The sequence below is a fragment of the Aphanomyces astaci genome (assembly GCF_000520075.1).
Source record: "Aphanomyces astaci strain APO3 unplaced genomic scaffold supercont1.5, whole genome shotgun sequence".
NCBI classification, from domain to species: domain Eukaryota; phylum Oomycota; class Saprolegniomycetes; order Saprolegniales; family Verrucalvaceae; genus Aphanomyces; species Aphanomyces astaci.
Window position 1 is genome coordinate 1,096,780 of NW_009798268.1, and position 21,020 is coordinate 1,117,799.

At 55.8% G+C, this 21,020-nt stretch overlaps 7 protein-coding genes across 21 annotated transcripts; 3 read left to right on the forward strand and 4 right to left on the reverse strand.

Annotated features, from left to right (window-relative positions):
- The first annotated feature begins 671 nt into the window (after positions 1-671).
- On the forward strand, positions 672-2,234 carry H257_03144 (hypothetical protein). The gene is made up of 3 exons (XM_009827106.1): positions 672-1,106; positions 1,163-1,626; positions 1,672-2,234. The coding sequence occupies exons 1-3, from the start codon at positions 716-718 to the stop codon at positions 2,119-2,121; spliced, it is 1,305 nt and encodes a 434-aa protein (XP_009825408.1). The 5' UTR covers positions 672-715; the 3' UTR covers positions 2,122-2,234.
- On the reverse strand, positions 2,172-3,401 carry H257_03145 (hypothetical protein; the record flags this gene model as incomplete). The annotated part of the gene is made up of 1 exon (XM_009827107.1): positions 2,172-3,401. One exon carries the CDS (start codon positions 3,399-3,401, stop codon positions 2,172-2,174), a length of 1,230 nt encoding a protein of 409 aa, XP_009825409.1.
- A 249-nt stretch (positions 3,402-3,650) lies between these two features.
- H257_03146 lies at positions 3,651-5,506 on the reverse strand. Of its 2 annotated transcripts, XM_009827108.1 has the most exons (10): positions 5,403-5,506; positions 5,192-5,338; positions 5,088-5,123; positions 4,923-5,027; positions 4,706-4,865; positions 4,521-4,650; positions 4,319-4,463; positions 4,151-4,261; positions 3,904-4,100; positions 3,651-3,846 (listed from the first exon to the last, which is right to left on the reverse strand). In XM_009827108.1, exons 1-10 carry the CDS (start codon positions 5,443-5,445, stop codon positions 3,700-3,702), a joined length of 1,221 nt encoding a protein of 406 aa, XP_009825410.1. In that variant the 5' UTR covers positions 5,446-5,506; the 3' UTR covers positions 3,651-3,699. The 2 variants fall into 2 exon arrangements, with proteins under 2 accessions (XP_009825410.1, XP_009825411.1); XM_009827109.1 differs by having other exon boundaries at positions 3,651-4,100.
- A 191-nt stretch (positions 5,507-5,697) lies between these two features.
- H257_03147 lies at positions 5,698-9,321 on the reverse strand. Of its 2 annotated transcripts, XM_009827110.1 has the most exons (3): positions 9,167-9,321; positions 6,375-9,092; positions 5,698-6,321 (listed from the first exon to the last, which is right to left on the reverse strand). In XM_009827110.1, the coding sequence occupies exons 1-3, from the start codon at positions 9,215-9,217 to the stop codon at positions 5,782-5,784; spliced, it is 3,309 nt and encodes a 1,102-aa protein (XP_009825412.1). In that variant the 5' UTR covers positions 9,218-9,321; the 3' UTR covers positions 5,698-5,781. The 2 variants fall into 2 exon arrangements, with proteins under 2 accessions (XP_009825412.1, XP_009825413.1); XM_009827111.1 differs by having other exon boundaries at positions 5,698-9,092.
- Positions 9,322-9,734: 413 nt separating this feature from the next.
- On the forward strand, positions 9,735-10,969 carry H257_03148 (hypothetical protein). 10 transcript variants are annotated; one of them, XM_009827116.1, is made up of 6 exons: positions 9,735-9,808; positions 9,877-9,983; positions 10,035-10,176; positions 10,229-10,413; positions 10,464-10,541; positions 10,594-10,969. In XM_009827116.1, the coding sequence occupies exons 2-6, from the start codon at positions 9,936-9,938 to the stop codon at positions 10,867-10,869; spliced, it is 729 nt and encodes a 242-aa protein (XP_009825418.1). In that variant the 5' UTR covers positions 9,735-9,808; positions 9,877-9,935; the 3' UTR covers positions 10,870-10,969. The 10 variants fall into 10 exon arrangements, with proteins under 10 accessions (XP_009825418.1, XP_009825422.1, XP_009825414.1 ...); XM_009827120.1 differs by having other exon boundaries at positions 10,035-10,110; XM_009827112.1 differs by having other exon boundaries at positions 9,735-9,983.
- Positions 10,970-11,385: 416 nt separating this feature from the next.
- On the forward strand, positions 11,386-14,203 carry H257_03149 (hypothetical protein). The gene is made up of 2 exons (XM_009827122.1): positions 11,386-11,519; positions 11,566-14,203. Exons 1-2 carry the CDS (start codon positions 11,447-11,449, stop codon positions 14,082-14,084), a joined length of 2,592 nt encoding a protein of 863 aa, XP_009825424.1. The 5' UTR covers positions 11,386-11,446; the 3' UTR covers positions 14,085-14,203.
- A 21-nt stretch (positions 14,204-14,224) lies between these two features.
- On the reverse strand, positions 14,225-21,017 carry H257_03150 (hypothetical protein). 4 transcript variants are annotated; one of them, XM_009827123.1, is made up of 33 exons: positions 20,952-21,017; positions 20,823-20,901; positions 20,574-20,766; positions 20,408-20,517; positions 20,313-20,347; positions 20,132-20,262; positions 19,827-20,081; positions 19,626-19,777; positions 19,471-19,578; positions 19,359-19,421; positions 19,207-19,303; positions 19,072-19,144; positions 18,860-19,027; positions 18,681-18,743; positions 18,392-18,596; positions 18,125-18,339; positions 17,787-18,062; positions 17,428-17,732; positions 17,076-17,360; positions 16,812-16,991; positions 16,608-16,704; positions 16,378-16,538; positions 16,203-16,318; positions 16,077-16,122; positions 15,563-16,026; positions 15,429-15,503; positions 15,237-15,374; positions 15,043-15,185; positions 14,869-14,980; positions 14,723-14,809; positions 14,540-14,633; positions 14,405-14,488; positions 14,225-14,340 (listed from the first exon to the last, which is right to left on the reverse strand). In XM_009827123.1, exons 1-33 carry the CDS (start codon positions 20,986-20,988, stop codon positions 14,257-14,259), a joined length of 4,731 nt encoding a protein of 1,576 aa, XP_009825425.1. In that variant the 5' UTR covers positions 20,989-21,017; the 3' UTR covers positions 14,225-14,256. The 4 variants fall into 4 exon arrangements, with proteins under 4 accessions (XP_009825425.1, XP_009825426.1, XP_009825427.1 ...); XM_009827124.1 differs by having other exon boundaries at positions 14,723-14,980; XM_009827125.1 differs by lacking the exons at positions 14,225-14,340; positions 14,405-14,488; positions 14,540-14,633; ... (2 more) ...; positions 15,043-15,185; positions 15,237-15,374 and having other exon boundaries at positions 15,378-15,503.
- Between the last annotated feature and the right edge of the window lie 3 nt (positions 21,018-21,020).

Consider the following 21,020-nt stretch of genomic DNA (forward strand, 5'->3'; position numbering starts at 1 on the left):
CCGAAATGAAATGGGCAAACGCTTCAGGTTAGCAACATATGCTGCAGGAACAGCTCTTGCTCATCCAATCAAAGGTACTTCCGATTAGCTAAAACTAAGTTGAATTAATCTAAAACTTCGTCACCCACTGGTTAAAAGCGGGTATTTATACCCAGATTAGCCAAAATATGTGAAAAGCACAATAATAACGTTAGTAGCATTAATACTACCTGTAAGTTACTGTATTAACGTTATTGTCCTTTTACCCCAAATTTGGACTTTTGTGCTGATTCTTTGCCAAATCCATCGATCGACTCTTTGTACTAACTTTTGTATGTAAAAATCGTCCAGTGTCACACTAATTTCATTCACACACTAATTCGGTGTTGACGTACTCGTATATCGGCAACCACGCCAAGCACAATACAATAAAGCATCCATTGCCCTCCGGCCCCGCGTAGACGATCCAAGATCCACCTTGTCAAGCAAACGTGAGGTTGGAATGACTTATTTCTACGCCTCACAACTGTGTTGGTGATAGTACGTATCAATAGTAGGAATAACTCAAACGACTAACGTTAACAGTAGTACTGGAAGTTTTGGAGGTACGCCCCATTGTGTCACTAACTGTAGTAACTGCCTTGAGACCGTTTCGCCAATGTAACAGCAAACGGCAATGCCAAAAACAGGCTCTAAATATTACTGTCGTCAGCACCACCGCCTACATCCCTACAAAATGTTGGCCACGAGCAGCGTCGGGGCCACTACGGCTGTGTGTTCCTTGTCTGACCAGGTGAAAAAGTATAAGGCGCGCATGGTGGTAGACGAGAAGGACTCGGACAACCCGTCCAAGCCCCACGTGATCAGGCGCGACATCGATTCACTCGTCATCATGTGCATCAAAGTCGTGACGGACCGCTTCAGCACCAAAGCCAACCCCATGGCGGGCATCCCCACGCGGTTTCTTCCAGAAGTCACGCAGCGTTTGCCGTTGGACCTGCACATTGTGGCCACAGCGCCCCACATCCACGACGAGAACTTTTGGAAACGTTGTTGTTTGCATCGGGCGGGATGGTCGAATTTGCAGATTGCCCAGCACGGGCTCACGTGGAAGCAGTTGTACTTAGGTTGAAACAGATTTGTGACAAAGGATGGCTGATGTAACGTTATGTGATGTCTGTAGAGCGCAACCTGCAAGAAGAGCTGGAAGGGTTCGACCCGTCCAACTCGGGCGACCAACGCACGTACGCGGACTTACTGAACAAGATCCACGCGAGCGCGCCGCACATTTTCTCGCTTGAGATCGACCAGCTGCTGTCCCATCTGGACGTGTACGAAGTCACGTCGTGCCTGCCCAACCTGACCAAACTCAAGCTCTCGTACGGGGTCAAGAACATCGGCATGAAGTACGAACGCATGCTGTTTGGCATGAAGATCAGCGACGCCACGTCCTTGTCCCACGCGATCAAGGCGACGACGACGCTGTCGACGCTTCAGCTGCCGAGCAACCTCCTCGACGACGACCTGCTTCGCATGCTCATGACTGGGCTCATCAAGAACACCACCATCACCACGCTCGACTTGTCGCACAACAAGATCACCAACCACGGCGCCCGGCTCTTGGCCAAGCTGCTCGTGCCCACGTCGGTACGAACGTCGGTGATTCTTCTTCTTTCATGGCGCTACCGGTAGGTTATTTCAACGCTCAACTTGTGCGACAACCAAATCCACGCAGAGGGCGGGAGGTACTTGGCTCGAGGCCTCAAGTGCAATGTCAGTTTGATGGAACTGAACCTGCGACTGAACCGGCTCACGGACGAAGGGGGCAAGTTGCTGGTGGAAGGCCTCGTGGGCCATCGATGCCTGAGCATTCTCAACTTGAGCAACAATGCGCTGGGCTCGGAAACGGCGGAAGGACTCGGTGGGCTATTCTTGGACCCTGAAAGTGCCCTATCAGTCGTGGACTTGAGTGGCAACCAACTCACGGAATCGGACGCAATCGCGCTGTTCGAAGGGCTGGAAAAGAACACTCGTGTCGTGACGTTGGATTTGCGACTAAACCACGTTCCCAAGGACGCGGCCGCCGTTGTCCAGATTGCCCAGATCGTGCGCCGCAATGAAATCCAAGGGCGTAAAGGTTGAGATAGACAGACACTACTTCAAATTTGTTAAAAATACGTCGTGTACGACAGCTACGACAACGATGCGCTGGTGTTGCTCGACACGTCCTTGGGGCAGTGGTTGTGCACAAGATACATAGACGTGACGTGGTATTTCTTGAGCGTGGGGCACTTTGCCAATTGGACAAACCATGGACACGCAGTCCACTGTGCAATCGCGCATTGAAATGTCGCGATTTTCACGGGGCCCGCCTCAAGTGTCGGCGATCGTGCGCGCACGGTCTTGAAGCCTCGGTTCCGATTCCAGTGGTAGAACGTGAGTTCGGCATCGAATATCGATGGGAACGGCCCCGCCGGAAACGTTTCTTGGATGGGGAAGACAGCCAACGCCTTGTGCAGACATGACGTGTGACTGTCGGGGAGCTTGAGTTTTATATCTTTCTCTGAAGTCCCATCGACGTCGTCGTCGTCATCAGACAGGTCGTCTCGGCGGCCACATTCACTAAAAGCAACCATTTGAATGCCTTGGTCGAGGGACCACTGCGCCGTCAGAAACTCGGCAAATGGATCGCAAACCCAAAGGTCGCGGGGTGTCGTTGCGTATGCTTGGGCTGGCGGTCGGGCAAAAGGACGGGTCCACACGTTATGGCTATGCTTGGTGTTGGCTGCAGGGGGCTGAATGTACCAATTCAAACCGGCCTTGGTGATCTCTATGGTCCACGGGCAAGGGCACGATATGGCGCTGAAGTGCAACTGAGGATTCGAAGCTGAGGCTTGAAAGGCGCATTGGAATCGAGTTCTCCAATGGATGTCTTTGTAGACGTCGCGGCTCTCCTCGATGAGGCCCAGCCCGTGGGCTTTCACCACCGACGCCAGCACTTCCACGCAATGGTGGTACGTTGCAAACATGAACGCGTACAGGATCGAGTGAGTCTCAAACGAAAGGGCAGATGCACCAACAGCATGCTCCATTGCGTTGGTGCTTCGGTGTACTCCAACGGCATATTTGGTAGTTGTAGGGGCTGCCGAACAGTGAGTGGCTCTTCTCGGTTCTCTTGGTTCAAAGCAATCGAAGATACGGTTCGACGTACTGCATGGTGGTGTTGGGAATCCAGTTTGAATGTCGTTGACGATCGCGGCTTGAGTTTCCGTTTCGTACAAGCAGCTTGAACTACCGGTAAACATATCATTGCTCACGTCGTCATCGAGCGCAGACACAAGTTCGTCGTTCTGGTTGACATTGCCGTTGTCGTCCAATGTGCCTATGACATATGCCTCCCAGTTCATCTCCCAACGGTCCATCGTCTCATCTTGATCTGTTCCTTCCATGTATTTGCAGTGTTCTTGGTGCGTCGCTGCGTTTGGACTTTCTCCTTCGATCCTCGGCGGCAGCAGGTAATGTCACGGTTTCGAAATGACAACATTTTCAAATTATTATCATCCTTTCAGAATGAATAAAACGGTTACATTCTAATAAGGGCACTGTGAGTTTGGATTTTGCGGCAATAATATTTCCAATCTTGAAGGGACCACCATCTAGCTGACTGTTGATTGCCATCCGTTGAACTTGCATATATTAAAGTGATTCATACTACGGTCATCACATCGCCGTCGACGGAGGAGGAATTTCGTCCACGTGGGGGCTCATGGGAGGTTCCAGTTGAACATCTTGCGCGATGGGTTCCTTGGGCACGGCTCGACTGCGCGGGTTCCTTCCATTGACACCGCCGACTCCCCTTGGCGGTGCCTAGCCCCATCCACATTCCATATTGGTTCAAACGTGACAAGAAGGATGGGGGGGTACGTGTGCTTGTAATTCCTTTCGCTTGACTTTGACGTTGTGTGAAAAGTTTGCGCTTGCAAACGCAGACGACGAGTGCGAATACGCCCCCGGACCCGGCGCCATATCGCCCGTCTTCATGAGCATGATTTCTCGCCCAGAGTTCTTTCGAATGTTGCCCGATAGCCAGCAACTTCGACTGCTCAGGTTTGTGTCTGGCGCTGACAAGGACGATGGCATCAGGCAATACATACATGTACTTCAAACCCACCTCGAATCTCGTCGTGTTTGGACGGTGAGGTCAACTTGGTGGCTGGGGCGAGTCGCCCTCCCGGCCGCGGGGGCTTATAAGGTGTATAAATTGGACCGGGGGAGAATTCGCCTTGACAACGTGTTGGTGATGATACCCATCCAAGAATCGTAGAAACTAGATATTTACCCATGTTTTCACGAGCGTGTCGCGCGGAAATGTACTGTACTCGCTGCATGCCCACGGTACTCTGGTCTTTTCGGGGAATTTCACGGAGTCCAAAGCGCGGCGCGGTGCCGAATTTGGACGTGGACGTTGGTCGCATGCCAGATTCCTGGGATACAAAGACATGACAACGGGGCAACGGGGACTGTCACTAGTGGGGGCGTACGCTGGACTGGTTTTCAGACGACAGCATCGACGGAACCAGGCCTGAGAGCTCGTCGCCTTGTGACACGTGCGCGGGGGGGCTAAGCAGCACCCCTTTTCGATTTATCACAGATAACCACGACTCTCGATGGCTAATAGAGCAGTTAGAATGAGTGCCACACAGTCGCTCTCGATAACAAGCCTTGCCTTTTCACGGGCGAGCCCGCTTTCAAGCACTGCACTTGGCCTTTTTGAAACGTATACTTGGGGGCTTGATTCTTGTATTGCCGCACTTCAATGTTGTACTTTGGGCCGGGGCTGTCGGTCGCGATGAGTTCGCGCTGGTGGTGCTTGTCTGTCATACACACTACGTACTCACAACGCCACGTCATGCCTTCAGTACAATGCATTGGTTTAAACCTACCTTTCTGCGATAGAAACCGCTCGGACTTTGGAAAACTGAGGCTCGGAAACCGAGACTTGATGATGGACACGTCCGTGTCGTAATGGCTTGGGGATAGGTTAACCCCTGAACCAGCAAAACAAACGTTGTATGTCACGTGAGATAGGGATCACTGTGGATGGTCACCTGAGTCGTGGATCGATATGCTTGGCGAGAATTGCCCTGAGCATAAACATGTGTGAACTTGGACAATCCTCAATGCCACATGTGTAGTATGTAGTAAGTAGTACCCTTGATCCAGCTGTCTCGATGGCCGTGGCTGACGGTCACATCTGGCTGGGGCTGCGCGTGGTCTTGTCGGAGGGCTATCGCGCCCTTCTTGGGCGAGTGCTCCAAGGACTCGACCGTGCTGTGATAGATGGGACCAGGGGACCGCGCTTGACCATAATCGGGTCAGCAGGGGACGATGGGGGTGAAGGGGGTAAAGGGGGGGTACAGTACCTGCATCTGCTATGAACCTGTCCGAGTTGCCAAAGATGGACATGCCGAAGAAGCTGCTGCTGCTACCACTCCGCGCTTGTGAAGGGCTGGGCACGTCAGCACTTGATGGTTAAAATAGCAAGGGTGTTGCGAGAGCCTGCCTATTTATAGTTTCGTATGACTCGGCCTTGTCATTTCCACGGTCCAATCACCACCACCACCAGTACTTCTGGATTTAACGTTACATTGTCATCGCCACCACCCCTACATACACTATAGTACTAATAGTACATACAGTAGATCTCCTTTGAAAACTACACGTATAATATACCGATTTGATTACAAGTCCCATTTCATTCTATCGACTACTACCTACGTGTTTCTTTGCAACGACTAGTTACTACCGAGTCATGTCCTGCAGCACCTTTCCAATTAGGTACCGCTCGTCTCGAATCGAGTCGTGCAATGCTGTAACCCACGTCGACACGTACGCCTTGGACGAGATCAGAGCCAGCCCCAGCACTTGCGTCGCAAATGCCGCCCGGAACACGTGCGTTTCGCTCAAGCTTGACCACCCCAGCATCCCGTGGGCCTTGCTGCACATCCACGGCAGCACAATACACACGGCCATGGCGCTTCCCAGCGGCACGATCACATACTCGTGAAAGTGGGTCGGGTCAAAGCATCGATGGCGGAGGTCCTGCGCATGTTCCACGCCTTCGTCGTTCGACTGCAAGTGGAATCGAAGCTGTTCGTACCCCAACCGCAACGAATTGACCACGGTCGGGTCACCCTGTCGCAGTTCGTCCACGATGTCGACGACGACGGGGGCATCTCCTGCACCCCCTCGAGGGTTTCGATTGTTCCGGCGTCTGCTCCTGGTGAAACCGCATACGCACCATGCAATCACGTGAAGCACCACAAACCCAAACGCGTGCATCTACACTTACCAGTGTAAATATCACACATATCATTCCAATATATATGGCATACCTCGACGAGTTTCGACCACGTTGGCGATTGGTGGTGCAGCAGCAGCGCCGCCATGAGCCCAATGAGCACTGGAAACACCACGCCCCACGTCACGCCCAATTTCACGAGGGCCGCCGCAGTGAGCTTTCGAATCGAGAATCCCTGAGCAATCAGCTGCGGGTGCACATCTTTTTCTTGAATCGTCATCACTTGGCACAATTTGAATCCGTTGATCAGCACCCACGACGCCACGACGCCGGCCGCCGCGTTCACCGAGTCGTGCCGCACCCCTGTGTACTGTTCCACCATCGCCATCGACAGCCGGCCCAAGTACAGCGGCGTCAACGTCGCGACACCGACGAAGCACACCGTTGTGGTCCAGCAGCACGCCATCAGCACCCCCAACCGAAGCGACAGGTGCGTCGGCATCGAGCGAGGCAGCAGGTTGTACTCGATCACGGTGGGGTCTACGAGTCCGTCTTCTGGCCACGGGACGTACCGCGCACCGTAGAGCCGCTCGTGGGGGGGCGGCGGGTCGTTTAGGGGGTTAAAGCTCAGCGGGGGCACGCCCAGGATGAGGCAGCTATCAGGCGGACCCCCTCCTCCAGGGAGCGCCGGTACGCGCGGGAGAAGGTACTCGACCAGCCCCAAGCGGTGACACAGCCTCGTCATCCACGTCGACTGGACGTGGCCCAGTCCGTGTTTGTACGTGTCGAGGACGTTGAGCACCGTCATGTACGCGACCGCAAGCTCCAATGGCACTTGCAAGGGCGCAAAGTAGTAGTGGAACGTCAAGTGCAGGGGAAACACCGACGGCACCACGGCGTACGCCACGCGCACGGGCAAATACACCATCGTGGCCAACAGCATCGCATAGATGGCCAGGGACAGCACCATCCGCCGCGCGTGCTTGGCACTCGGCTCGGCGAGCAAGCTCTTGAGAATATCCTGGTTGGGTTCCTGGGGCCGAATCGTGGCCGCGAGGATGTCGGGGTGCATCACTTCGCGCATCTGCAGCACCACAACGGTCACAAACAGCATGAAGCTGATGCCGAGCACCCAGTGCACCATCATCGACGTGAGCATGTGGTCCAGGAAGAACGACATGCGGTCCCACGGCGATGCCCGAAATAGCGGCAACGTCGCCGCGTCCATCCCAAGCCCGAGCAATATGGGCAGCACAATCGTCTTGAGCAGGAGGAGCGACCCCACCTTAACGACGGCGTTCAGGCAGCTGAGGAACCACAGCAGCCCCGCCAGAAGTGGCCGGTGCGGCGTGTACAGCGAGATCGTGCGCACCGTCGCCCGCCACACAACCACGGACGCGCAAAACGAAACGTACCCGACGCCGCACGTCACCACGTCGACAAACTGGAGGCAGTCGCCGTTCACTTGGGCCTCCCGGGTCGAGTTGGCTACGGTTGCAATGAACGCGGCCCATCCGTCGATGGGTCCGGCTGCGTGCAAATCCAAAGTTAGCATCGACAGGGGATCGCCCACGACATGGTGCACACACTTGGCCACGGTCGCGACGATGGTGCTGCCCAGCGTGTACGGGACGAACGCAAAGATCCCGAGGTAGGCGCCGTTAAACGCGAGGAACCACGACACATTGCGCAGCAAAATGTACGGCGGCCCGCGGAACCCAATCACTTCGTCCATGGCGATGTTGATCTCCATGTGGTCCATGTCGTCGTCCCAGTTGTCGTTGTTGTTGGCATTGTTGCCACGTGGCGGGGCGGCGTTGGCCGGCATGGGGCGACGGCGGCGGCGTCGGGGGCCATTTTCGGCTTCCGCCACCCGCGGGTCCGGCCGCACGTTGCGCGCGACCTGCGGACGGAACACGGCGGCATGCGGGATGTGCTGAATCACTTGGTCGAACAGAGGCAGGTTGTCTTGGACGCGCACGCGCAGGCGGCGGGGGAGGACGTCGCGCGGGGGTTGGTCCGGCTCCACAGGGGGAGCTGCCGGCTGGCGGCCGCGGAAGGCTTGGACGCGCCGCGCAAACTGGTGATCGAGGGCGTCCTCGTCATTGTCGTCATCCGAGTCGTCGTCCGAGTCGCTGTCGCCGTCGTTCTCGACCACCCACTCGTCGACGCCGTCGATGCGTTCGATAAGGCGGCGAACGTTGTTTTCCCCGCCCCCTCGCATGTGAGGCCCGGGGTGTGGGATCGCCCGTTCCACCGCCTCCATCTCCTGCGCCACCAGCAGTTCGCGGTGCCGCAGCTCGTCGTCCGCGGCGTCGATACCGTCGTCGACAATGTGGTCCATGTTGAACCGCAGAAAGTCGGCAAAGCTCATCAACGACAAGAACGAACACACGATCACGACGATCAACACGATGCCGGAGAACACATCTGCCAAGATCAAGTCGTTGTCCTGGAGACGGTCATGGAGGTTCACCGAGCCCATGGTCGCGGCACGCAGCAGCCATAGACGGTATAGCCAACTCGTGCACCACGGGGCAACCACACCCCACGCGACGATCACGAGCACACCGCGAACGACCAGCGGCAACCATTTTTTGAGCGCGACGATCACCACCGACAGCAACAGTTCTCGCGTCGGAAGTGTCCGCGGACACCCGTCGGCATACACGGGCTGGAACGAGAACTTGTACCCGCATAATTCACACACGTCCTTCTTTGAGATCGCGAGCCATTCCGTCAAGCAATCCGAGTGGACAAATCGAATCGATCCGCTGCACTTGCAAGGCGCAAACAATCGACGTCCAGGCTCCTACACGTGTCCATCATCAGTGTCATGTCCACGACAAGTATGCACAAGATTCTAGTAACGTCATGGGAACGTACTTCTTCGCCGCGGCAGACGCGGCATTCCTCTTCTTCGTACGAGTCTCCCATGCTGCAGCGGCGGCGGCAGCGGACTACTAACTACGGGACGAGGTCAAATAAAAAAAATGCATCGCACAATCAATATAGTTTACAGAAAGCCTGCTCCCGTTTGTTTCTCCGAAACAAGAGTATACTACGCAGTCAAAGTGTCAGCTTTGCAGTATATTATATTAAATCTTTCTAAACAGAGTTCGATACTCCGGATACGTTTATCCGTACATCTGAACATCGTTCTAGAAGCCTCTCTCCGCCTTAAAGTTGTCCCCTGGGTCCAAAGCACTGGACGGGAACCCCTCCACAGTGCCATGTCCTGCAGAGTTCTCCATGTTTGCTCATACTGGGAGTGCCGTTGTTGTCATCAAGTGTTGTCGCCGTCATCATCGATGGACTCCTGGCGCCACATGATGAAGTCGATTTTTGATAGTAGTACTAGTAGTAGTACTACCTGTCGTCGTGATTAGTACTACTAGTAGTAGTACTAATCGCGAATGTTTGATTGTGAACGTTTCGAACGTTTCGTAAGAAAGTTCGATCTACAGTACGCGCCTATCCCGCACAACGCCGCCGCATCCACGACCAAGCAGAACCATTCAGTCACAGGTGCGTCGTACACATGGCTTTGAAGATGGACGAGAAAGAAGACGTGTTCACACGGCTTTATGGACAAGACACATGCACCGCGGCGACACGGAAGCGCCAACCATCCGCGCCCAAACACAATCGGGCGATGCGGTCAGCAAAGTCGTGCCCAATGCTCGATGCGGCTGTGGCGGCAGTGCGACTTGATATATCGTGATTCCTGTGGATGCTCAGGACGTTGTTGTAGATGTCGCTCTCCGCCTTGCCGTGCCCCCAGGCAACGCTTGACGGCGACCCGAACGATCCCCATACCCTCCTTCGCGGTGTGTTTCAATTCTACTGCCGATATGGCCGCACGGGCGCGCACGGCACGTCTGAAACCACCCTAGGTAGTACTACATCCGTCATGTGTTCCTCATCCTCATTGATCAATCTACGTAGACAACGCCAACTTTGCCAAGTTCTGCAGGGAGTGCCCCGACCTCGTGGGAGGATCGCCGCGCTTTTCGACCGTCGACATCGACTTGATCTTTGTTAAAGTCAAAGCCAAAGGCGCCCGGCGGATATCGTACCCCATGTTCCTCGAAGCCCTCGGCATCATTGCGACAAAAAAGTACCCGGCCATGGTAACTACCTCGTGATATCCGTATTCTTTGTACCGTTCGTCCGAACGTAGGGACTGACGAGTGCACTGCCGACGCTGCTGGACGCGCACATTGCCAAGCTGAGCTGTCTCGACAGTGCGCGCTCTCCCGTACGTCCATGTTCGCGTCTCAATTGTTGATTACGCTCACGGTTGCAAGTAGGGCAAGTCCACGTGGCGCCGTCGAGTGGCGGGGACCGAAGCGAACGATGTCACGGCCATGATAGACATTAAACACGAGACGGCGGTCCACTCGGTCAGAACGTCGGACGTTTTGACTGCGGACCTTCCACAGCACCACCACCGCCGTGTGTTGAAGGATCAAGTCGACGGCGGCAACAACCAGCAGATCGACGGCGAGGTCATACCTCCTCCACCACCTCCCATCGTCGCCAAACACACTGCCGAGAGCCGCGTTGTTATTGCCACCAACTTGTAAACATCAGTGTCGTCCTAATGTAGCATGAATCTCCTCCCTTCATGGCCCGATTGCTGTCAAGCGAGTTCGACGGTCCTATTCGTTGGTGTGTTGATTGTCCACATGTACATACATGTATGTACTCCGGTATGTGGAGGACAGACGTATGTACCCGACTCGCTGGTGATTCGCCTTGTACGGGTTGTCGTTAAGTCAATCACAGATCACAGCAACGGTGTTGACCCAGGTGCGCAAACAGCGCCATGCTGCATCTTGTCAAGTACCAGTTGAACCAAGCAAAGTCGTTAAACCAGTATGCACTGGATGTGGAAGAACGTTTTTGTATCATGGCCACCATCTCGTCCATCGCTAGTTGGCCGCGATCTCATCCACGCCGTGAGATCTCGGACTACGTGTACCCATTCACGGCCCTCTCGCCAGAAACCTTTCTCAAGAGTTTGACCTTTTGGATGTTGTCGAAATCTTTTGACCACTTTCGTCCTTGGACCAATCACAAGCGTCCATCTCAATTCAGTCAATTTCCGTAGGAAGGGATCGCCGTGTATTAGGAACCACAACTTCAACGGGCCAAGACACGATGGTCGATGGCACGATGTTGGATGACCTCCTGCTCGGCGGCGATGGAATGGACCTAGTGGACCAGAGCCTCGGTGAGTTTGGGTGTCCTTGGAAAACCGCTAACGATTGAACCTGTAGACCCGTCGTGGCTCGACGCGCTGGTGCCGCCCGACGTTCCTGCAGACGCGCCGGACGTTGTGGAAAACGTCAACACGCTTGGCGCGCTCTTGGCGTACTCGTGTGAAGTGGAGTGCGTCGAAAACGTTCTGGCGCTGCTCAAGCAAGGGGCGAATCCAAACGTGGCATTTCACAACGGCAAGACAGCGTTGGAGTGGGCTTCATCTAAACAGAACGACGTGATCGTGGGCCATTTGCTTCGACACGGGGCTGCCACAGTAGGTACCTCAAGCCACGACCAGCGCCGATGGACAGCCCCGACCGTCCCCGCTCCGCCACCGGTCCCGTCACCGCCGCGTCCGGCAGCCTTCCCATCTGCTAGTTCGACCCCCCCGTCCACGGAAGCAAACGAGTCATGGAAGATCCCAGCTCGCAAGTTCATCAAACGGCCTGTAGCCACATCGGAGAAGCGGCTGGAAAGCCTGCGCGGGCTGTACAACTATGAGCGTCGGCCGACGGACCCTCGGGACAAATCGCGCCCGCGGTCCGACGCCGCCGCCGCCACGAAGTCACCCCACGCCTCCAGCTCTTTGTCCCAACCATCCGTTTCTCGACTACTACCCGCGTCAGTTCCGCCGCCGTCGACCAACCATCTTCGATCTACGTCTGTACATCGTTCCAAATCCAAATCCACCGCGCGGCCACCCGCGAGCCCCGATCCGGTACTCCATCCGCACTTGTACCGGTCGAAGTCTCGTCCCCGCTCTCCGTCCCCGCTGGGCACTCCATTTTCCCGCCGCCTGCGGTCTCACTCGCACGCGCGGCCGCATCCAACGTCCCCCGAGCGCACGATTCCGTACCATCCGTCCATGGACATGTGCGTGTTGTATGTTGGCAACCTCCACCACGACGTGTCGGACGCGGCCGTGCGTCGGCAGTTCAAACATTGCGGCGACGTCCGGTACTTTAAGCGGGGCTTTGCGCCGCCATGGGGGCACATTACGTTTGCCACGGCCCAAGAAGCGGTCAAGGCGCTGTCTCTGAACGGCCAACTGTTGATGGAACGGCCAATGGTCGTGCGACTAGGGGACCGCTGCAACCCCGAGCTGGCGGCGGATGTCAACAAGTTGTTGAAGAAGCAACGCCGCAAGGAAGAAGTCGACGATGACGATGATGCACGACGAAGACGGCGAAGAAGACGAAGTGATGATCATGATGATCGACGGGGGAGGTCCCCGGCGCGGCGGACATCGCGGCGGTCGCGGAGCCCCGAGCGGTGGGAACACGATTTGTTTGAGGACAAGCCGCGGGTTTCCAAGAGCAAGTCGGAAAGTATGCGACGAGGTTCGTCGTCCAGACGACACGACAGTCGCAGCCGGAGCCGTCCTCGAAAAAAGGCCGATCGATCGGACCGTCGTCGCAGCAGCCCCGCCAAGACATCGCATCGTCATCATCATCGAGACGATCGATCCAAGAGTCGGGGGCCAAGCGACAAGAGGACGTACAGCGACAGACACAAAAGTCAGTACGGCCCGTCGTCGCCGCGTACGAAGAAACCGCCCGAGCGACGCGATCGCTCGAAAACCCGACAAGATCACCGATCAAAGAGCCAGTATCGATCACCCCATAACGAACAACACGGCGGCCCCATGTTCCCCCCTTTGTCGACCACCCAAAGCCGACTTCGCCCGTCGACGCACCAACCCGCCGCCCGGTCCACCCGTGGGGCCTCCGTCCATCGACCCGACGTGTCGGCTTCGACCACCTCGCGTCCAGGGGCGCACCGTCATGCCAACAATAGACGGTCGCATGCCCTCCCAAGTCGATCCCCAAGGGATGTACCATCCCACCCTCGTCACCCGCCGCCACCCCCCAGCGACGTTGTCGACTTGTCCATGTCCAGTCCAGAAGACAACGACGAGAGATGCTACCTTCCTCCGAGAAACCGATCCACGCAATCGATCCTCCGTCGGCCATCCGTTCGAGAGGACCCGCGAGGACATCGGTCCAAGAGCAGCGTGAGCCAGCATCATGGCGGTGGCGGCAGCGGCGGTCACATGCAGCGGCACCGGTCCATGAGTCAGCACACCAGCCACCGAGCTCACCACCCAAGCAGCTCTTACGGCCCTCAACACAGCCGACCTAGCACTCCCCTCCGACCATCGCGAGCCGCGCCATCCCCATCTCGAGACGATCCGTTCCGTGCGTTCGAAGCCAACAAGCGCCCGCGCCCCCCTTCGGAGGACGACGATTCCTTTTCCATCCCCAAACGCCCCCGTTCGTCCTCCACAGCGCCGACTCGCTGTAGTCGATTCAACGTTCAAGTGACAAACGTGTCGAAGCGCGCCAGCACGGATGCCCTCCGCCGGATGTTTGGCATCTGCGGTCCCCTCTTGGCCTTCCACCGCGACGTGTCGCCCACCGGCGTGCCCCAGCCGCTGGTGCGCATCTCGTACGAGTTTCGAGAGGCGTTGCAAAAGGCACTCGAGCTCGACGGCCTCAAGCTGTATGGTCGCGCCATCCGGGTCCAGTTGTCGTAGTAGTACTAGTAGTACGCAGACTGTAGTAGTACTGTAGTTGGGTGACTGGCCCTAGTATACTTTTGATTCACATCACTCCTGGTAGTTTGTTTCTATGAGGATTATTATATCCAGCCCAGAGACATCAACAACAATGTACAGTGAGGATATAATATTATTGTCGTCGTCGTCGTTATGGACGGGTACATTGGGGGTCGGGGGAGTTGATCGGGCACGACTGGCATTGCTGAGACCCGGCAAGCAATGTCATTGAGCCCTGAGAATACAGTGTTGGGATCGACTCGAACGTTGTGATGGAAGTAGTACTTGACTGTACATACCGCGGGGCAAGGGGTGCAGACATTCGCGCCAGCACTGGCAACCGAGTTGTTTGCACACGACTGGCATCGAAACAAAGAGGCACCCTACACGGGGGATGGCATGGGTCAGTACTCATCGCCATCGACTAACACTACCGACGACGACGTCGATCCAGCCGCACAAGGAATGCAGTGATCCCGTCGAAAGTTGGACGTGAACCCAAGCGGGCATGCCGCACATGCACTTGCCCTAGGTACAGTGTCAGTTGAGTCAGTTCACCGACAGACTGTGCACGTGGTAAGGTAGCAAATAAGAAAGGCCACGACGAGTTTACTCACCCTGCAGCCGTGGCATACGTTCCTGGCAGACACAAACTGCATTGAGTCGACTTGGCCGGCGCATATGAACCCGACAAGCACGACGTCCTACAGCAATTGAGTACTTTGTCCACCCATTGAGTACTTGAATGAATTGTAGTCGGTACTTTTGGCCTTGGACGCATTTGAAGCCTGGTGGACAAGGCATACACGTCATAGCATCCACAGTGTAGGTACCCTTGGGGCAGGGCAGTGCGAGGCCCCCAGCACACGTCCATCCTACAGGCCAAAGTGCGTGACGACTGTAATCGGCAGAGGGTGATGAGGTAGAGTAGTTTGACCAGGGAGACACGGTTTACAAGCAGAAAACGCCCCAAACGAGTACGTTTGCTTGGTGCAAGTAGACATGACCCCCCCTCCACAGGAAAACCCACTTGGACACCGCCAGCACTCGCCATTTCGAACGTAATACCCTGGCCCACATCTACCTCAATCGTGTTCATGTAGTACTAACGTGGACAACAAAAGTCGGTACTGGCAGGCAAACGAGGGTTCGGGGTACACGCCGAGATTCGCCACTTGGAGGGTGGCGGAGGTATTGACCACCACCTGCAGGGACGTCGTGGTTTGGTTCAGCACGACGCGAGCGTACACGAATTGCCAGTCCGGCACACTACTAAGACAACCCAGTCATCACGGCCTACTAGTCAGGTTACTAGACACCAACCTGGGGTTGGTGGTCAGGGGGACGGCCGTGCGCACGGCAAAGGTCGCGCCTGCAACGACGAGCTCAATCGATGCCCTACTCCGTTCTCGGTTAGCTACCCCCTCGCCTCTGTAGACTCTGATGATTTTACGAACGTTGAGACGGATCCGTTGACGTAGCCCCGCACAATGAGCGGGGTGCGGGGTTGCAAATACACTGGGAAGGTTTGTGTAAAGGTCGCTTTGGAGGTTGTTTGGAAGGAAGTCGCTGGCCCTTGGGGCGTTAGAAGGGCCACGAGAGTGGGTGGAAGGGGAGGAGGAGGAGTTGAGAGGGATGCGAAAATCGTCCATTGGGATGCCAGGTCCGACGAGGTTTCATATGGAGCCACCCATCCAGTCGAGATGGGCCAAGATGGGGGGGGGATCGGGATAGGAAAACACGACGGGGCAAACGCAAAGATCGTGATGAGCACGACGCCGAGGCCGAGGACGTTGGCCACCACGGAGCTCTGGGGCGGGTCAGTGGGCGCCGTCTTTCGAAACGACAACGTCAGCACTTGCCCAGTGCCAGACGCAGCTTGCACCAGCGCATACGGGTTCGACGTGGCGTAGAATCCCATCTACGTCAATGTGGTACGGTTGTCAAGTCAGCGTATCGTGTGGGGCTTACAGGGGTGGCCGTTTGAAGCAATTGCCACGGCGTGGTCACGAACGTGCTACAAAGAGCGTGAGTGGGGGATGTGTGTTTACTTGAGCATGGAATTTCCAGGGGGGTCGTGGGGGTAGAGTGTTGGACCTGAGGGTGTATGACAGGGTCGCCCCAACGCCCATGCTGGCCACCAGTGCCGACAAGGACGGGGCCGCCCCCGTGGACGTGAGAAAAAACGGTATCACATTCGCTTGCATACACGCCTGGTTTGCTTTGGTTTAAACCAAGTACAGCCGTCGAAAGAAGGTGCAAACATGCTTACGAGTCGAATGGCGGTAGCATTCGTGGTTGCCATCGACACGGACGTGGCGGCCGTGACCACGACGACTTGCCGCAACGCACCCACAACCCACGGAAGGCTGGAGAGGTACGTTGCGTTTAGAAAGGCGCCGGTGAATGGCGATGGAGTTACGCTTGATATGGCTGTATTCACACAAGTACGTCCATTTATATAACACATATATATATATATTGCAAACGGAGGGAGACGACCTTTGAGCCGATTGTACAATCCAGTGGCGTCGTTTGTAAACGTTGCAGTTGCGTTCATGTTGTGCGCAAACCGCCAGTCTTTCGAGGCAAATTGCACCTGCATAAAAAAGTGAACCCATACATCATCACAGAATGGGCACTTTGCATGAAGAAGAATCGAGAAAATTATAACTAGAATATATATATATATATATATATATGTACCTCAAGAAACGCTAGCATGGCCGGCACGAGCGGCACCACAGTCAAGTCGACATTCAAGTCAAAGTAGAAAAACGAATTGATCGACGGGAGGGCTGCAGTTGGCAGCGACACGGCCGCCGTGGTTGCGGCAATATTGGACACCATCACCGTCACGTTGTAGCCCGTCGTTGTAGGCAAGACCTGCCGATAAGTGTAAAATATATACTCTTCATTTCATAAAAAATATATACATATAATTATAGTCTTGCCACTCCTGGTTAGTACCTGGAGAACGCTGGTCGAAGCAATGGTTGTCGGTTGTACGAGCAAAAGGACATTGGCGCCGTCTGTAGCCGACACATTGGACGTAGTTTGAAATGGAAACGGATCTGAGAGGACTAGGCGCAGCGACGCGCAACCTTGACCGACGACGACATGCAGCGGCAACGCGATGGTTTTAGTCACCTGCTGGTCGGTAAAGGTCGCGGTGGTCGTCCAACCAGCTGCCAACCCACCGCTGGCTGCCGTGGCGTTGCCTCCACCAACTGACACGACCACGCTCACAGTGCCCTGCAAAAACCACGGTGAAATAATGCGGACTTGACTGTTTATAGAGCTATGTATCAGTGTCACATACTCGACACCCGCCTTGGCGTGCCAACGTGACAGAGTTCGATGTCACGTTGTCATACAAGATGGTTTGGTTGGGAGTACTAAAGAACACGACGCCACTGGTGGTCGAAGCATTCAGCTGGAGCGTGGAGCCACACGCGATGCCGTAAGCGTTCGAAGTGCAGACGCAGCCTCCATAGACACATGTGCCAAGGTTGGAGCACACGAAGCCGTTGCGACCGACGGGGCACGGCGGGGAGCACGACAAGCACGAACTCCACTGGTTGGACGAGTAGCTGCCTCCTCCGCACACGTCGCACGCCGCCGCGCCTACCCCCCCCCCCAGTTTAGAGTTTCTTTTTCCGCTTCTATATACACACCTACCGTATACTGACGACACTTGCATGGGCGAGCACGCAGTGCATTGCGTCGCTTGTGCTTCGGTCTCGGACGATGTAAAGGACCCTGGGGAACAGAGCACACAGCCGGACGTGTTGGTGTTGCGGTGGGTGCCGGGGGGGCAGGTCACACAGGCGCCAGTGGCAGCGTCGAACTGTGAGCCCACCGGACACGGGACGCACGCGGCCGCTGACGTGGAGGCAGGGGGACTGGTTCCGTTGGTAAACGTGTTGGCGGGGCACGGAAAGCACGCAGATAGGCCTTTTCAAAGCAGAGATCAAGCATCTACGTAGCCCACAAGTCCAAACTATGGCGACTATTACCTGTTTGATTGCCAAATGTGCTGCGAGGACAAGCCGAGCATGCCGACTTTGTGGCTTTGGAGTACGTGCCAGCGGGGCAAAGTGTACACGACGAGCGACTGGCGCTGCCCACCGCCGTCGACACGGACCCATCCGGACACGACACGCAAGCACTCTGGCCCAACGTCTCAGCGTAGGTCCCCGCCGCACATGCGGCACAATCGGCGAGGGTTCCCCTATGTCCACGTTTGTTTGTCAAGGGTATGTATGCGCCAAGGATGGAAGTACATGACGCGACTGCTGGACGTTCCGACGGGGCACCCAGTGCATTGCAATGCGGATGCGTTGCTGTACATGCCAGTGGGACACGCCAAGCAGGCGCCCATGGCTGCAAACGGAGTGTATGAGCCAGGGGCGCAGTTGGCGCACGCGCTGGCCGCCGGTTGGCTGAACGTGCCGGCCGCGCATGACGAGCACACACTCGCATTTGCATCTACCAACCACACAACAACAATATCTTAATGTCGTTGAGAGTCGAGCGGGGGTGCGTGCACAAGTGGATGGGGTGTCGGCGTACTTGAGAAGGTGCCAGCGATACATGGCGTGCACTGTATAGACCCCACGACGTTCGAGAACGATCCTAGAGATACAAGAGGATGCATGTCAGCTAGAGAGAGAGATAGTCGTGCTGTCCACCAAAGCGGACACGTTTTCGATATAAGAACAAGACGCAATACAAGGACAAGGGGGCCCCACCGGAAGGGCAGCTTTGACACGTGGCAAACGATGTGGCGCGAGTGGACTGGGAGAACGTTCCAACTGGGCAACGCACGCAAGACGACACGTCGGGGGCTGCTGGCAAGGCGTTGTACGTTCCCATGGGGCAGTCCGAGCACTGCGCCGACCCCGCCGTCGAGTACGTGCCTAAGTAAGTCGTGAAATCGACTTCTTGGTAGTCGCGTACGTACCAGGCGGACACACGGAGCATTGTTCGGCCCCCAAAGCAGCGAAATACCCTGCGACACAGGGCTGACATGCGATCTAGTACACACCAAGTGAGTGCCGGTGGAGTTACATACGGGCTTGAAGTATGCAGGACGTACGTGGTCTGTGGCGTTGCAATACATGGCAATGGCGCCCGCGGCACACAGCCCCGAGGTGTAGCCACATTGGATGGCGGATGCATCTTTCAGGGCATACCTAAGGCCATCATCGTCGATAAGGAAATGCCAGAACACAGTGAAAATGGTAGTACCGGTCGAGGCCCCCAAGTATCACCAGTTGATGCTGCTGGGGGGTGTAGGTCAACGTGTGAAATCTGTGACAAGGTGAAATACAACGACTCGTTGTTTCCAGCTTGGTGTTACCGGCGAGGGGGAATCTCGGATGCGTCGACCAGGAGCGCAGACAGAGCCGTCCACCGCTTCAACACCAGGTTGAATTCCCACGCATCACTGAGGTAATCGCGGGGAAACCTAGAAATGGCGTTGATATGGCGTTATCGTCATATCAATATATATACCTGTACGAGCCCCCAAACACGACCAAGCGATTCGATAACGTGACGACGGATGTATGGCCAAAGCGAGGAAAGGGCAAAGTGGCCCCCAGAGGTGTCAACAGAGTCCACACATACGTCTGCTGCTCCACTGGGACGAGAGCATTGGATGGCGTCTACAGCAACACAGTGTTCACCGTGGACGGTTGTGAGTAGATCTTCTACCTGGGGGCAGAGGGCCCATAGGTCGTCCATGATGGTATTGTCTGACGACGATTGGCCGCCGTAGAGGATGGCGCAGCTCGAATAGGCCGAACTGCCCGGGGAATTCAACGTCATGGTGTGGAACGAGCGCGGGGCGGGGCCGTTGGTGCTGTTTGCTGTGACCACACGCTGCCACGTCACGATCGCCCGAGGGGTTTGACACGCGGTCGAGCCTGCTGGTTTGGTCATGATCTGAAAGTACAGGTCGTTCGTGTCCTAAATAAACCAAAGGGTCAACTCATGACCAGCTGAAGTGGACGGATTGCCTTATAGGTTGTGCCCAGCATCCCGCCAAAGACCATCGCGAACATGGCGGTACTGTTGGTGGCATAGGCCACTGCCGTGTGACCTTTGCGAGACGGGGGACTGAACGATGTCGCAGGTGTCACTTGGTCCCCTACCATGACCATCAAAAGTCAAGCGTGGACACCTCCAGCATATTGGTACATCGCCCAGAGCCGCCGCCAAAGTTCAAACACAATCTACACTCGTAGGTGAAGTTATGGAATAGTACATACTATTAGTACTACTAACGGCACTACCTCCACATGTCGTCCATGAAGTCTGTGTTTTGCCCTCCGTAGATGAAAACTGCGTCGTCCCAGACGACGGCAGAATGCTCCGCCCTTGTCCCCGGCTGCACGTTGGTTGGCTATGGATAGACAGATGTGAATGGTGAAAGAGAAGATGGACCAAGGATATGCCTACGATGGGTTTTGGCGCTGTATAACCGACGGATAACGACGGAATGATGACCGCGGCTGGAGCAGCGGCCGACGGGTTGTACAGCATGACGGTGTTCGTTGTCACGGGTTGTCCGGTGCTGATGGCGTACCCTCCAACGATGACGATCCACGGTGAAAGGAATGAGGCTGTGTGTGATACATGGGCAGTATTAGAGCTATGGCACAAGCAGTCAGGACGACGTGAGTGGAGGGTGAAGTCGCATGCACGTACGTCACTTGCGCTGATGTGCACGTCGGAACCGTGGCGAGCAATGGAAGGTACGACGCACACGGATCCGCAGCAGATGCATCTACATGCGCTATGATCATCATCTGCAGAAGATTGCGCGATGTGTCGTACATGCCGCTGCCAAGAGGGACACGCCAAGTCGACTCATCGAAGTGCCCTTTCGATCTTTTGTGAAAGTTG

Excerpts from the sequence above, each read along its gene's own strand:
- H257_03148 (XM_009827112.1), top strand. The coding sequence starts at position 9,822 with ATGGCTTTGAAGATGGACGAGAAAGAAGACGTGTTCACACGGCTTTAT. Across the intron at positions 10,177-10,228 it reads CACGTCTGAAACCACCCTAG|ACAACGCCAACTTTGCCAAG; the intron begins GTAGTACTACAT and ends CAATCTACGTAG. Across the intron at positions 10,414-10,463 it reads CAAAAAAGTACCCGGCCATG|GGACTGACGAGTGCACTGCC; the intron begins GTAACTACCTCG and ends GTCCGAACGTAG.
- H257_03146 (XM_009827108.1), bottom strand. The coding sequence starts at position 5,445 with ATGTCCATCTTTGGCAACTCGGACAGGTTCATAGCAGATGCAG. Across the intron at positions 5,124-5,191 it reads TCGAGACAGCTGGATCAAGG|GGCAATTCTCGCCAAGCATA; the intron begins GTACTACTTACT and ends GTTTATGCTCAG. Across the intron at positions 4,651-4,705 it reads GCGGGCTCGCCCGTGAAAAG|CCATCGAGAGTCGTGGTTAT; the intron begins GCAAGGCTTGTT and ends CTGCTCTATTAG.
- H257_03144 (XM_009827106.1), top strand. The coding sequence starts at position 716 with ATGTTGGCCACGAGCAGCGTCGGGGCCACTACGGCTGTGTGTTCCTTG. Across the intron at positions 1,107-1,162 it reads GTGGAAGCAGTTGTACTTAG|AGCGCAACCTGCAAGAAGAG; the intron begins GTTGAAACAGAT and ends TGATGTCTGTAG. Across the intron at positions 1,627-1,671 it reads AGCTGCTCGTGCCCACGTCG|GTTATTTCAACGCTCAACTT; the intron begins GTACGAACGTCG and ends CGCTACCGGTAG.
- H257_03149 (XM_009827122.1), top strand. The coding sequence starts at position 11,447 with ATGGTCGATGGCACGATGTTGGATGACCTCCTGCTCGGCGGCGATGGA. Across the intron at positions 11,520-11,565 it reads CCTAGTGGACCAGAGCCTCG|ACCCGTCGTGGCTCGACGCG; the intron begins GTGAGTTTGGGT and ends TTGAACCTGTAG.
- H257_03147 (XM_009827110.1), bottom strand. The coding sequence starts at position 9,217 with ATGGGAGACTCGTACGAAGAAGAGGAATGCCGCGTCTGCCGCGGCGAA. Across the intron at positions 9,093-9,166 it reads GCGTCTGCCGCGGCGAAGAA|GAGCCTGGACGTCGATTGTT; the intron begins GTACGTTCCCAT and ends GGACACGTGTAG. Across the intron at positions 6,322-6,374 it reads CGTGGTCGAAACTCGTCGAG|ATGCACGCGTTTGGGTTTGT; the intron begins GTATGCCATATA and ends TGGTAAGTGTAG.
- H257_03150 (XM_009827123.1), bottom strand. The coding sequence starts at position 20,988 with ATGAGTCGACTTGGCGTGTCCCTCTTGGCAGCGGCAT. Across the intron at positions 20,082-20,131 it reads TGCTGGGCACAACCTATAAG|GACACGAACGACCTGTACTT; the intron begins GCAATCCGTCCA and ends TGGTTTATTTAG. Across the intron at positions 14,489-14,539 it reads CTGGATCGACGTCGTCGTCG|GGTGCCTCTTTGTTTCGATG; the intron begins GTAGTGTTAGTC and ends TCCCCCGTGTAG.